We start from the raw sequence: 15,040 nt of genomic DNA on the forward strand, positions 1-15,040 counted from the left end.
GAGGAATGGAACATATACTTTGCAATCTGTGAATGAATTTAAAGTCCCTTTATACTGTCACTGTGATTTTGGTGTGAATTGGATGCAGGTGTGCATGATCTGGGAATTGCAGTCCATGGCAGCCATGTTTGTAGCCCACAGTGCTGGATAGGAAATGGAGTTCGTGGCATGAGTGAGCCTAACACCAATTTAATCAGCCCTCATTACCCACGCTTGTGCCTTTATGAAGTGTTACCATAGGGATACACAGTATGTTTCTGCTTCACATTCAGGTTCACAAATAGGAATAATCAATCATCATTACTTATGTCATTAAGTTAATGTTTATTAAGCATTTCCATGAGAATTGAGTAATGACTAAGTTCAGGTAATACTTACATTACACACTTGTGAAGTGTATTCTGATTATGTAATACTTAAAAAAAAAAAAAATTAAATTACTGTGCCATTATACAGTACCCCTAAAAACTTACTAAATAATGATTATACATCCAAAGAGATTTATTAAATGGTTCAGCATGATATACCTATATTCAAAATAATAATGCAACATGCAAACATACTTTTATATAACAGACTCAAACAAAGACCATGGAACATGTCCAGTGGTGTCAAGCTTTACAAGAAAGAAATCATAACTTGGAAAGTGGTCAAGTAAGTAAGAGGTTTTTTTTGTTGCTGTTGTTTTTCACACTATTCTGTGTAAACTATAGAGACTGCTGAGTGTGAAAATCCCAGGAGATCAGAAGATTCTGAAATACTCAAACCAGTCCTTCTGGTACAAAAACCTTGTCACAGTTAAAGTCAGAGATCACACTTTTTCCATATTCTGATGTTTTATATGAACATTAACTGAAGCTTTTGACCTGTATCGGCATGATTTTATGCATTGTGCTGCTGCCACATGATTAGCTGTTTGGATAACTGCATACATGAGCAGGTGTACAGGTGTTCCTAAAAAAGTGGATGGTGAGTGTACATTATCTGTCCTCTTTACCAATGATTTACTAATATTGCTTATTACATGAAATAACACACAAATTAAGTTATTCGCTGATAGACAAATAAATTAAGATTACTTAACACAAATCTCTTGCTTTTATGTGACATTGTCTTGCAACTAACAGTCAACAGGAATGATGGCAAAGCTTAATTTAAAGGTAGTTTAAAGATTTTCATGTATCTTTTGAACTGCAGACATAAATTGGCAATTCTGAACATGGTCCTTTTTGGTATTGTGAGCAGGGAAAGATCAAATTTACTTCTGATCTTTTATTTTGTCTTTGGAAGATTGCACTTCAAAAAGCTAGTGTAAGAAAATGTGATAGGAGTTTAAAGTGATCATTAACTAAAACAAGTAACAGGAAGAAATTATTTTTACCCACATATATTTCTTTCCAGATCTTTCACAAGTGTATCACAATATTTAGTAAACAAACAGCTGCTTCACACAGATCATAGGGGGAAAACAATATTTAAAAATTATTAAAAGTTTTTTTTTTTTTTTTTAAAGAAACAAATATTATTTACGTTTAAATACATACAGCATTATAGAAAATATCAACATGAACACAATTTTAAACAAACACATGAAACAGTAAATTAAAATAATAATTTTACTGTTTTTACAAACAATTAGAGGTTGTTGTTTTTTGTTTTGGACTAACTAAATAATCCAATTATAAATATTGCAAAACTCGCATGTCTACTGTGATGTTTTCATATTACCATGTGGACTCATCTCTAACACCAGTATGGTTTTAATTTGATCTATACATTAGGAATGTTATGCAACATACAAATAATTGCATAATGAAATGAACAAATTACACATTTGTAGAAGACTGGGAGTAGGATTTGGCTTTTCCTACACTCTTTCTGACTCAACTAGGGAAAGTATAGACTCCTAAAGGCCCAGGTTCGTGCATGCCATCACCATCAGCAGTAGAGCTACAGCACAGAGAGACTGAGAGTTCAGGATGGCTGCACCTATGTACACAGGACACAAAAGACAGAAAAAGTGAAAGGTACAGGAAGGGATCATTCCAGAGGTCAGTTTAAAAAGCAATCTGTATGAATAAGCTCATGTCAGAGAACATTAAAAGAAACTTAACATTCAAAATTCAAGGTCATGTTGGCAGTAATTGAACACATTTGGTTATAACACAATCCTTTGCTGAACACAATCATTTGGCTACAAGTAAGCGAGAGTGAAAAGAAAAGAAAACACATCATGTTAAAAGAGAATTCTCAGCACACCTTGCACTTGTATCTGTGATATAGGGCCATCTCCTCCTTCACAGCGAGCCCGTATCTCTATTACATAATCCCCTGTTTCAGGCATGGGAAAGTCGATGTAGTGCCTGCCGGTGGTGTACAGTTTCCCGTAGCGCTCCCCTTCTTTTCTAAACAAAATCTAAAAAGCCAGGAAGATAAAGTGTGAACATAACACCAAAAAAAAAAAAAACCTAGCATAATGGAATTAATTTAAAAAAATGTATTTAATTCTCAATTATTGGTAAGTAAATTTGTATTTGGAAATATATATATATATATATATGTATATATATATATGTATATATATATATATATATATATATATATATATATATATATATATATATATATATATATATATATATATATAATTTTTTTTTTTTTTTTTTTTTTTTTTTTTCAGTCTAAGGATGGTTTGCTTCACTGGCAGTGTCAGCTATTTGAACTTGAAGTCGAGAGTTAACAGCAACAGATTCTAAATGCTAATGCAACACATGAAATCAACTTTATCAATCAAATGACCAATCCAATTTTTATAGTGTTTGAATACCTTTTAACATCTTTTTTATTATTATTTATAAATATTTAATTTTTCATCATATTTATAATAAGAAATTCAAATCACATTATGTGTATAGGTTTGAAGTGGATATATGCAGTGGAAGTATATATATATAAACAATACATAGTGGTCTCCAAAACTAATGTAACTAGTGCATGTTTAACACAATTGTGTTTCTAATAGGTGTGAATGACTGGCAACTGGTTTATCTCTGATACTAAAAAAGAAGACACACCTTGTATCCCTCCACATAGGACTCATTCCAATAGTTGTAGATGTGATCCCAGTAGATATACAGCCATTTCCGTGTAAAGCTGACATATTTGTATACTCTTAGATGTCGATTTGGAGCTGAAAAAATCAATAGATTGTAAAGACACAGTCATTTGTTTTATGTGCAGTTAAATCCAAGCACACAACACATATTTGTAAGACTTGTTTAGATATAACAGGGCTGGTTTTCTCATAGAAATTACATAATATTGGTGATGAAAACTTCACGAGTGACTAGCAGTATGTATATTTGTAGATTAATGAATACATTGCATTTACATTGTGCATAAATTCCCAAGGATTCGGTTATATGCTTACGTGGTCTCCTGGTAAACATTTCACAGTGCTCACTGGGTGGTCCAAGTCCAGCTCCATTGTAAGCACGCACCTCAATAAGGTAGTGCGAGTCAGGCCGCATGTTCTCCAAACGAGTCTGGTTAACTGAGCTGTGGACCAGAACACGAGAGGCTGCTGCCTCATTGTCATCATATTTCCTCCAGTAGCGTATCTGAACAGGAATCAAACACAGCCATTAGAACTACATTTATAGGGTTCGGCAATGGGGTACTTGAAGGATAAGAATGTTAACTGTACATAGGGTTGATTTAACCCCCATTTTAAAGTGTGCATCAAGACTGGGATCCTGTGAGATCTCAAACAAGTTGCACATATAGGCTCTTAGGTGGGCAGTAAGGAGCAGACAGAAATGAAGTTCACAGAACAAAGAGAGATAGCACATAACCAATGATGCTTCTGAATTCAAGGGCACCAGAAGGCAGGCAAATTACATTGCTGTTTTAAATTTTTCGTTAAAGAAAAGCAAAACAAAACAAAACAATAATAATTTTATTATTGTTTATTATTGTTCTTCACTTTCAGCCAAAAACCAAGTTCTGCATTGACATAAAATTTTTCTTTGGGTGATTGCTGCTATAGCAATCTTAAATCACTGACCCATACAACTACAGCATAATCACACTTTATTTATGCAGATCATAAGCTTTATTATGAGTAATTATTTGTTGTGTTTTTGAGGACTTACCTGGTAGCCATCTACCCAGTGAGGAGGAACTTGAAAAACTTGTAGCCACCACACTAGAGCCTCAGTGGAGGTAACCTGGCGGGCATAAACATCCAGTGGTGCCTCCGAGGGGGCTGCACAAATGTTACACGGCTAATCAAATATTTATCTGACAATTACTATAAAGCAGCATTTATAAAACAAAGTATTAGTGGTAACGGGTACTTTTTTCCACCATCATCTGACAACTATGCATACAGTAAATGGGCTATCACTATGTGCCAGCAGTGGATATTGAATATACAGTGTAAGAGCCATTATGTTGTAGTCAATGTCTGTTGTAATTTCATTGTTTAACACTGGGTGTAGTATGGGTCTAATTAGAATATAGGTAGCCAGAGAGTAAGAAAAGCCAGGTGTGTAATGGAGGGAAGCACAACAATTTTAATAGTGTCAGGACAAGTGGAAGCAATCTGGTGGGATTACTATATGTTTGTGCATTGGAACTGCGAGTTTAAAAGGACATCAACGAGCTTTGTGATAAATAAAGTGGATAAAAGCAGTACTAGACTAGAAGCATGTCTTGTTCGGAACTCACACATCGGAAACAACCCTACAACACCTCTAAGTGACAAGATGGCCATTTGTCACTACATACAGTATGTTAACATGTTTAGCACATCAAAAAATAAAAATATTTATTACTGTCACTACTCATTTTCACACACAAAATAAATGCTACATTTATTTATGTTTAATTTTGAAACTATATTCAGTTTGTACATCTTATGGACTCTTCATATCTGTAAGGTCCTGATGCCTAAAATTAAATAATAATAAATAAAATAATTAATTTTAGTTAAGTTAATGTACTGGACTTCCTTGAAATAAACTTCATTTTTTATTCAGGTATTACTATGATTTGGCCTGAGTCCTGAAAGTTCCCTTGTTTGGTTATCATGTTCCTAGTCAGAGCCATGGAGTGGTGTCTTACCGCTCTCAGATGAGAACACCACTTTGGTCAGGCTGTATGGTCCCTCTCCTTTGTTGTTGTAACCTTTCACTTTGACTTGTATCTCAGTGTTGGGTATAATGCCGTCCTTGTAGACGTAGCGTCTCGACTCTGGATCAGCCACCGTTGACCACTTCCATTCGTAGTCCTCATGGGGCTTGAAACCTACTATATAGCCAAACTTCTTACCAAAAAAGTACTGGGGCTTCATGGGCTGGGGAAAGGTATGAGAACATGATGTTCAGGAAATATTATTCAGGAAAGACTGCTGAGTATTATTACTATGTCATGGAATATTAAAGACACATAAGAATAATTAGACTTACTGTCCAAGTCACTATGAGCTCTCCGTTCAAGCCTACATAACCATTTACATCAGTGGGAGCCATGGTGGGAACTGAAATTATTGGAAGCTGGTTAACCTTATTTCATTAGCAGATTTTTGTAGTTCTTTATAAATATTGTCAAAACAATAATGCATAAATTAGTAATGCTTTATTAAGTAGCATAAATCAGCACGTGAACTCACTGGCATCCCAGGTTTTAATTTTGATCGAGGGCACACTGCACTCTCCTGCTCCCAGATCATTGATGGCATATACCCGAAATTCATACTCCATCCAAGGATACAGGTCAGTGACCTTGGCTGTATCAGCTTTCCCATCCAGGAACACAGGAGCTAAACAAGGCAGACCTTATATCAGTAATTTCATCTGAGTTAATACTAAACTGAACAGAGCTCGACAGTGTATTTAACAACCCTGTGCATGAAATTAATAAATACTACAGTTCAACTTGAAAACCGGATGACCAGGGATGTTTTCGCTCTGACATGCCATCTAGTGGATGTCACTTTTAGTCCTGCAGATCTATATATGATACACATGCGAATACAATATGCGAACAATGACATTCACGTTGTCGCTGCGTGTGCGCATACAGTCATGCTTTAAATGCGAACTGGCCTATAAACTTTTGTCTTCCTCTAGTGGACTCACATGTCACTGCAGTTTTCCAGTCCTCTGGGTCTAGGGAGTAGAAGTCTCTGGTTTCAATAATGTGCTGGATGAGTGGACTACTATGATCTGAGCCCAGACTCCAAACCAACTTCACTGATGTGTCTCTGATCTCCTCCACACGCACCCCTCCAGGAGGACCAGGCCTAGCTGATACATGAAAAGATATATTCTCACTCAAGTATCAAAGAACGTATAATTTTGTGTTAGAATATCGCCAGTCCATTGCAGAGTATTGCATACACATTCATATACTCATTCCCACCTAAAGGCAATCTGGAGTAGTCAATCCACCTACTGGTCTGTTTTTGGAATGTGGGAGAAAACCAGAGTACCTGCAGTAAGCCCAAAAGTACATGGGCACTCTGCACAGATAGCAACTCTGGATTGGACCCTGGAGCTTTGAAACAGCCATGCTAACCACTGCACCAATAATGGTGATAATAATAATAATAATAATAATAATAAATGTTTGAGTAAATAAAGCTCAGCCACATGAGAACTGATTGAGATGTGGTGACCATATTGTTTAAAAATCTCTGAAGTTTACAAGACTCTCCTCAGTATTTTGAGACCAATTATGTGAAGATATGCTGCAATTCCTAGGACTAGTTAGGTATTAAATCGAATTAGGTAAAAATCTAAGCAGGGAGAGCCTAATGGCCTACACTGCAAATTGATTCACAATTAGCCAAGGAATCAGTAGAAAGACATGTCAATCTCAAAAGTACTAACTACTGACCAGATTTCACTTTTGTATGACCTATGATTTAGTCTGCACATCTCATTCAAGAGAAGAAAAAAAAAGTAAATTAAAGTAAATAACACTTTGGTTGCGTATCCCTTGCTTGCAATAACTGCATCAAGCCGCTGACCCACTGACATCACCAAACTGTTACATTCTTCTTTTGTGTTGTTTTTCCATGCTTGTAGTGCAACTTATTTCAGTTGTTGTTTGTTTTGGGGGGTTTCTCCCATGAGTTGCCTCTTCGGAAAGTGAAATGCTGCTCAACTGGGTTAAGGTCTGGTGATTGACTTGGCCAGTCTAAAATGTTCCACTTTTCACACTGATAAAGTCCTTTGTTGTGGTGGCAGTGTGTTTTGGATCATTGTCTTGCTGTATGATGAAGTTGCTCCCAATTTATTTGGAGGCATTTCTCTGTAAATTGGCAGACAGAATGTTCCTGTAAACTTTTGAATTTATTCTGTTGCTACCATCATGAGTTCCACCATCAATAAAGATTAGTGAGCCTGTTCCAGAAGCAGCCATGCAAGCCCCAGCCATAAAACTACCTCCACCATACTTCACTGATTAAGTTGTTTGTTTTGGATCATAAATATATCCTTTCTTTCTACACACTTTGGCTTTCCATCACTTTGGTAGAGGTTAATCTTGGTTCCAGAACTTTTGTGGATCATCTCTGTATTTCTTTATGAATTCCAATCTGGCTTTCTGATTCTTACTGCTGATGAGTAGTTGGCATCTTGTGGTATGGCCTCTATATTTCTGCTCTCAAAGTCTTCTTCAAATGGTGGGTTGTGATACCTTCACCCATTCCCTGTGGAGGTTTTTGGTGATGTCATTGTTTTTCTTCACAGTTCTCACACTGTGAAGTCAGCTGCTGTTGTTTTCCTTTGCCGACCCATTTGGTGTCTGTTGCTCAGTACACCAGTGGTTTCTTTCTTTTTCAGGACATTCCAGATTGTTGCATTGGCTATACCCAATGTTTGTGCAACGGTTCTGATAGATTTTCCCTCTTTTCTCAGCTTCAAATTGGCTTGCTTTCTCCCATAGACAGCTCTCTGATCTTCATGTTGGTTTATCCTTTTTTTTAACAACAAATGCAATCTTCACAGGTGAAACCCAGGTCCCAAACCAAGAGCAGATGCTCAGAGCTATTAAACTTTTAAACAGTCAATCTAAAAGGACACACCTGGGTAACAAGAAACACCTGTCAGGCACATGTTACAATATTTTTGATCACTTGAAAAATGGATGCATTCAAACAAAAGGTGCACATTCTAAGTTGTTTATGTAAATATCAGGAAATTAAAGATGACATAGACATCTGTTGATCTAAAATCCAAATGTCTTCAGTATATAGGGAAAATATTGGCCTTGCTGTTCCAATACTTTTGAAATAGTCTGTAAGTAATAGGTAATCACTGTAAGTACTTCAATAACCCTACTAAAGTCACAAACTTAGGACCCCTAAAAAAAAACCCTCCTAACAGAACAATACGTTTTGAAGTCTCTTTATGCAAAGAATTCATATTAAAAAAAATTTGAATTGAAAAATTCTTTAAGTTGAATTTTCACCACTCAAAACAAAAACAAAAGAATCCTTAAAAATGTACCTAAATGAAGTAGTCTAAGTTTATAATGTTTATTGAATATTGTAAGCTTTGTGGTATGGCATGATTCTTGAACAGGATCATCATTTTAGACCAACCTTTGACATAGAGGTTAGCAGAAGCTGTTGCATTGTCAACAATGGTCTGTGCTGTGCAGGTGTAGTGGCCTGCGTGTCCAACTTGAATGTTTTTAATCAGCAGGTGTCCACTGGACTCATGATTCTATACACAAATCCATAAATATGTGAATTCATAACAATAAGTCATTACACTTAGATATAAAATGTCCTATTATTATGTCAAACATATTAGACTCTGTATTGATATCCATGCATCAGTGTCTAGTCAACAATTTAGTTTAATCTCAATAAATAATTCAAAATAATAATAAATAGACTTAAATTGTACAACCCCAACTTCAAAAAAGTTGGGATGCTGTGTAAAATATATTTTACATCTGGAAAGGCCCCATCAATGCTGAAAGGCATATACAGGTTTTAGAGCAACATATGCTTCCATCCAGACGACATCTTTTTCAGGGAAGGCCCTGCATATTTCAGCAAGATAATGCTAAACCACATGCTGCATCTATTACAACAGCATGGCTTCATTGTAGAAGAGTCCAGGTGCTTCAGGTTTTTCAGCTTTTCAGGTATTTCTGAAAAAATTCTAATATTTTTGAAACTCAGCAACTCAGAACTGGGGATCCTCAGGGGTCAATTCTGGTCCACTGCTCTTTTCTATTTATACTACATCTCTGGCACAGATGAATGAGTTTCATGGCGTCTCATACCATTGCTATGCTGATAACACCCAGCTCTATTTGTCCTTCCAGCTTGATGATCCATCTGTCTCTGCACGAATCTCTGCTTGCCTGCCAGACATCTTGGTGTGGATGAGGGAACACCACCTTTAGCTCAACTTGGCAAAATCTGAGCTTCTTGTCATCCCAGCCTGCACCTCAGTTAAACACAGCCTCACTGTACAGCTCGACTCAACCACACTCAAGCCATCCAGGACAGCCAGGAACCTTGGGGTGACTTTTGATGACAGCTTGACCTTTACAGACCACATTTCAACAACTGCACAGTCCTGTAGGTTCATTCTGTATGACATCAAGACAATCAGACCCTACCTCAACGAACAGGCTATACAGCTACGAGTCCAGTCTCTTGTTATCTCAAAACTGGACTACTGCAATGCACTACTTTCGGGCCTCCCAGCCAGCTCCAGTAAACCCCTTCAGATGATTCAGAATGCAGCAGCACGCCTCTTCTTCAACCAGCCCAAAAGGACCCATGTCACACCCCTCTTCATCTCCCTCCACTGGCTTCCTGTAGCTGCCCGCATCAAATTCAAGGCCTTGATGCTCACGTACAAGACCTTGTCTGGATAAGCACCCCCCTACCTCAACATTGTCCTTGAGGCTTACGTTCCCTCATGCAATCTGTGATCGATTAGCGACCGACCCTTAGTAGTGCCTACTCAGCATGGCTCAAGGTCCCTTTCCAGAACTTTCACACTAACTGACCCTCAGTGGTGGAATGAACTTCCAACCTCAATCCAGACAGCAGAATCTGTCACTATCTTCAAAAAACAGCTAAAGACCCACCTCTTCCGTGAGCACGTAATTAACCCATAATCGCCAACCCCACATTATCCTTTAAAAAAACAACAACAAAAAAAAAACAACCTTACTCTGGCTCTTTCACCTTAACTCTGTGCACTTTGCTTTTCGAGAACTCAATTAAAAAATCTTGTATGGTAGCACTACTTGTATTGTTCTCTGCTTGATATATCGCTTTGCTTGTATTTCCTCATTTGTGAGTCGCTTTGGATAAAAGCGTCTGCCAAATGAATAAATGTAAATGTAAACTGCCTGCCTGCGGTCCAGACCTTTCACCAATTGAAAACATTTGGCGCATCATGAAATGAAAAATATGACAAAGAAGACACAGGACTGTTGAGCAGCTAGAATCCTGTATCAGACATGAATGGGACAACATTCCTCTCCCAAAACTCCAACAACTGGTCTCCTCAGTTCCCAGACTTATACGGACTGTTGTGAAAAGAAGAGGGGATGCTACACAATGGTAAACATGGCCCTGTCCCAACTTTTTTGAGATGTGTTGCCATCAAATTCAAAATTAAAATGGTACATTTCCTCAGTTTAAACATTTTATGTTTTCTATGTTCTATTGTGAATAACATGGGTTTATGACATTTACAACGCACTGCCTACTGTTTTTATTTACATTTTACACAGTGTCCCAATTTTTTGGAATTGGGGTTTTAACTAAATAATAGCTTTCATAAAAAAATATTTTCAGCTTGAAACATTATGATCCTGGACAAAATTTTTCATTCTTTCATTCTTACCACCAGCTGCTCATAGTGCTCATAGTCAGTGGCAAAGTTGATAATGTATGAGTCCACTGACCAGATGAAGGTGATATCAAAGCTAGGGTCATATGAGGCAGAGCACTGAAGGACTGTATTCTCACCCACAGTCACCTCCACATCTAATGGAGCTAAAGTGATCTTAGTTGCCTCTGAGAAAGGGACATACATAGACAAGTTAAGCAATGTTATGGCATACCAAAAATTTGTGTGAGAATTTAAGTAAGGAATAATATAAGAAAATAATCAATAATTAAGGTTTCATCCCTCTTTTACCACAGTAGTTTGGCAACAATTACAATCTTTATAACATATGGCATACATTTTATGTATAGTATAATTTTTTCATGCATAGTTACATTAAATGTTGTTGAACATCCTCACCAGCCTCTCTTTTTTTAAAATTAATTTTTGAATTAATAAAACTAAAAAAAAAAATCCAGCTAGTTATATAACTGATAAACTAACCCAACTTCCCCATGATGGAGAACATAAAGAAACGGCATAATGCAAAGCACTTATGTGAACTATAAATATACATAATAAATATATTTATTATACATATACATCAATAACATTAAAAATATCAATAATAATATTAATAAATATACTGTCATTGTAGAAGATAAATTATTTATAATCGCACTATCCAATGTCACTTAGAAGAGGTTGTGTACCCTTTCGAGTCTGGTTCCTCTCAAGGAACGGCTCCTTCATGTCATCTCAGAGTGATTTTCCTTGCCATCATCTGGCTTGCTCATTAGGGATAAATTTAAAAAACTCTATATAGATATTTCTATAAAGCTGCTTTGAGACAATGTCCATTGTTAAAAGCAGAATTTAAATAAAACTGACTTGAATTGAACATGCATATTAATAAAAACCTGTGATTCACCTTACTACAGGCACTACTATCAGAGTTGTACTACTATATCAAATTAATCAACTACACCAATCAGAACTGAGAATTAAACAACGCTGTGGTAAAACGAGGCTTAATTAAAAAATTAAGAAATTAACTAATTTAGCTTTTTCAGTGTACAGATAATGCACCATTAAATCTTACTGTGTTGCACTACAAACCATAACTAGGGGGCCAACAACCCTATTGTTATTCTATGTTTTCCTCTTATTATTATTCTTTTTCGTTTTCTTCTGGCTAGCATGTCTATGACAGCCCATAGAACTGCCTGGTAAATAGTTGTAAAATTTGGCACACTGACTGGGGAGGGTCTAGGGAACATTCTGACCAAATTTGGGCCAAGTGCTGCCAACACTCTAGCGGCACCGTCTGGTCAATTTTGGAAGTGCATTTACGGTCATAACGTTTGTGTCCAAAATTTAAAAGCAGGTATCCCTGGATATACTTACGGAAGACAATTCACCCTGTGATATCAATTGCCGCCTAATTAGATTTTCCATTGACTTAATAGTTAACAGTACAGGAAAAATCCTTTTTCAGGAACACATCTTGTTACTTCTTTAGTACCTCACTGATTTCAATGCCAGTATCTCATGAAACCTTAAAATATGTACAGACATGTTCTGTGGTAAATAGTGGAGTTTCCTAATACCTGCTGTAAACTTACATTGTCGTGTTAAATTTAAGCCAGTGTCTTAGGCATCCAACTCGTTGTTAAACTTGCTGTTTAATTTTGTTTAAAAATTGATATTAAATGGGAATGTAATTTAGAAAGTTCATTTCATTAGAAGCTGCCTTAAATTTCTTCATGTAATTTTGTAATCTAAAGACATAAAAGATGCAACAATTATCAAAACACAATCACAAACCTTTGATACTAAGGCTCCCTGTGCTGTTGGCCCTTCCACGGTCATTCTCAGCGTAACATGTGTATAAACCATCATCAGTCTTAGTCACATTCAGAATCTCCAGACTTCCATCATCCCAAACAAATATACTATATAAATCAGAGGAGACAGTTATATTATATTATATTATATTATATTATATTATATTAAGAGCATTATATATGATATAGCAGTGTAATACAGTGAGGGGAGCTTTCAGATACCTTTATTTTTGTTATTTAATATACCAGTGCATTAGACGTGTAACACAATACCATTACCTGTATTTGTATCTGTTTAGTGCTCAAAATGCTCATATCTTTTTCATATTCTGATTTAAACCAGAAATGGGCATGGTCTCTATACAACATTAGCTATCTAGAAATATTTTTATCAGAAAGTTCAGGAATGCTTACTGGACACACAATCAGATTCTATTAAAAAATCGTTATTATATATAAAATATTTTCAAAGTACAAAGTACAAGTACAAAGCGAAGTCAAAAGACTGTGTGTGTAAATTTGAAGTGGACATATGCACTGGAAGTATTAAATAGCAAAAACAATATAATTTTATAATGTATTCATTTAAATAGCTGTATTTCTTACAATATACTTGATACTAAGACAAGAGTACATTTAGAATAATATCTAGGCAGTGGTCTGTGCTTTGGAGATTAAGTAGGCAAATTGAGTAGAAACATTGCAGCAAAGGTTATGCTCTTGCTTAGGTATAGAGGGGAATCTTAAATTAACTTACCGGGATGAGTTGGAGAGTGTTTCAGAGCCACGTTTCCAAATAAACTTTGGCTTTGGAGCAGCTCGTGGTTTGCACTCAATCACCACACGCCCATTTTCAGCCCCCAACAAAATCTTTTTTACTGGGTTGTAAATGAATGTAGGTGCACAAGCTAGGAAGAGAGTATCGAAACATCATTCAAATGGATAATTCTTTAAAAGTTATAAAGAAAACACTCGCTGTTGCTAATACAAATTTGTGTAGATGTGTGCAGTGCAACTCACAGACCACACGCAGCTCTGCATTAGCGTAGATGGTTCCCCAGTTGTTCTCAGCGACGCACTGATACATTCCTGAATCTTCAAAAGTGAGACTGGAGAACTTCAGCTGCCCTTTGCCATACTTACGCAAAGAAGGAATATAACAATAACTGTTTGAAGTGTACCAACTCTGGACCTTCACAACACATCAAGTCTGCATTGATAACACTGATATGGTGCACTATGTATACATTCTATAATTGCCTTATGAAAGATTGATGCATTTCTTTTGAATGTGTTACATAGGCCCTTCCAATAAAATGAATAAAGAACAGAAACAGAACTAACTGAATAGCCATCCTTCAACCACCGGATCCATGGTAATGGCTTGCCCACAGCCATGCAAGAAAGAGTAAGCTCACTGCCAACATCTTTCTCTGTGTCATTGATATGCTCTGCCCACTCTGGAGCACCTGGTCAGGAAATCATGTTAAAACAAGAATTACAATATTCATAAAAATATTCTGTGACACTTTCTTTGAAGCTCATGCTTACAATGAATTATAGCCCCATTTATAATGATTTATAAGCAAGTATTACTGCTCTATAAACACATTTATAATGACACATAAAGACCTATACTTTGTTATAATAACAGTTATAGCTACATTTATATTATAGTTAGAATTAATTATAAGTGATCCACTTGCTTTTTCAGTGCCCATGCTCATAATGCATTATACACCAATTTATAAGTATTAATTAGTCAGTCTTATTGTTCTATTAATGTATTCATAAAAATGTAGTCTGCATTTTTATAATGTTATTATATTTATAGTTATAATGACTTATTGGTAATGCAGATTTATTTCTATGTCCTATAAGTGAATTATTTTATATTGATGTTGATAGTTGTGTTGTGCTGCCTTATTAATACTTATTGTGAGTTATAATACAATTACTAACCTTTATAAATGCATCATTGGTGGCTTTAAGTAAAGTCAAAGCATAGGATGCTGTTTCCATAATATAAATGTTAAGAAATCATGAAGATGTGCTTATTACACAAATAGAACATGTCCATATGGCACAAACCACCAAAAAAATTCACAAAAAATATATCCAAATGGCACAAAATGAAATAACACATTGGAAAAGCATGAAACTCTTAGCTACAAAATGTGTAATTTCACAAATAAAAAGTGTGAAACTTTTTAAAACTCATCTCATTTAGCCTTTACTGAAATCAGCACCAGAGCCCTGTTAGCACTATCACATATGTAATACAGGCATGCAGAAGGTGCTGTTTCCACCTCC

At 36.0% G+C, this 15,040-nt stretch overlaps 1 protein-coding gene across 2 annotated transcripts in view; it reads right to left on the reverse strand.

Annotated features, from left to right (window-relative positions):
* Positions 1-304: 304 nt before the first annotated feature.
* Positions 305-15,040, reverse strand: part of cntn1b (contactin 1b) — a 33,590-nt gene continuing 18,854 nt past the window's right edge. For both annotated transcript variants that reach the window (XM_017493837.3, XM_017493839.3), the window contains exons 10-24: positions 14,072-14,196; positions 13,748-13,865; positions 13,485-13,635; positions 12,708-12,835; positions 10,896-11,068; positions 8,615-8,738; positions 6,144-6,311; positions 5,675-5,824; positions 5,472-5,542; positions 5,128-5,359; positions 4,155-4,267; positions 3,431-3,620; positions 3,075-3,190; positions 2,260-2,416; positions 305-1,989 (exon numbers count right to left, since the gene is read on the reverse strand). In XM_017493837.3, the coding sequence (XP_017349326.1) occupies positions 1,907-1,989; positions 2,260-2,416; positions 3,075-3,190; positions 3,431-3,620; positions 4,155-4,267; positions 5,128-5,359; positions 5,472-5,542; positions 5,675-5,824; positions 6,144-6,311; positions 8,615-8,738; positions 10,896-11,068; positions 12,708-12,835; positions 13,485-13,635; positions 13,748-13,865; positions 14,072-14,196 (2,099 nt within the window). In that variant the 3' untranslated portion in view covers positions 305-1,906. The remainder of the gene's footprint in view (positions 1,990-2,259; positions 2,417-3,074; positions 3,191-3,430; positions 3,621-4,154; positions 4,268-5,127; positions 5,360-5,471; positions 5,543-5,674; positions 5,825-6,143; positions 6,312-8,614; positions 8,739-10,895; positions 11,069-12,707; positions 12,836-13,484; positions 13,636-13,747; positions 13,866-14,071; positions 14,197-15,040) is intronic.

This window comes from Ictalurus punctatus, chromosome 19 (assembly GCF_001660625.3).
Source record: "Ictalurus punctatus breed USDA103 chromosome 19, Coco_2.0, whole genome shotgun sequence".
In the NCBI taxonomy this organism is placed as follows: Eukaryota; Metazoa; Chordata; class Actinopteri; order Siluriformes; family Ictaluridae; genus Ictalurus; species Ictalurus punctatus.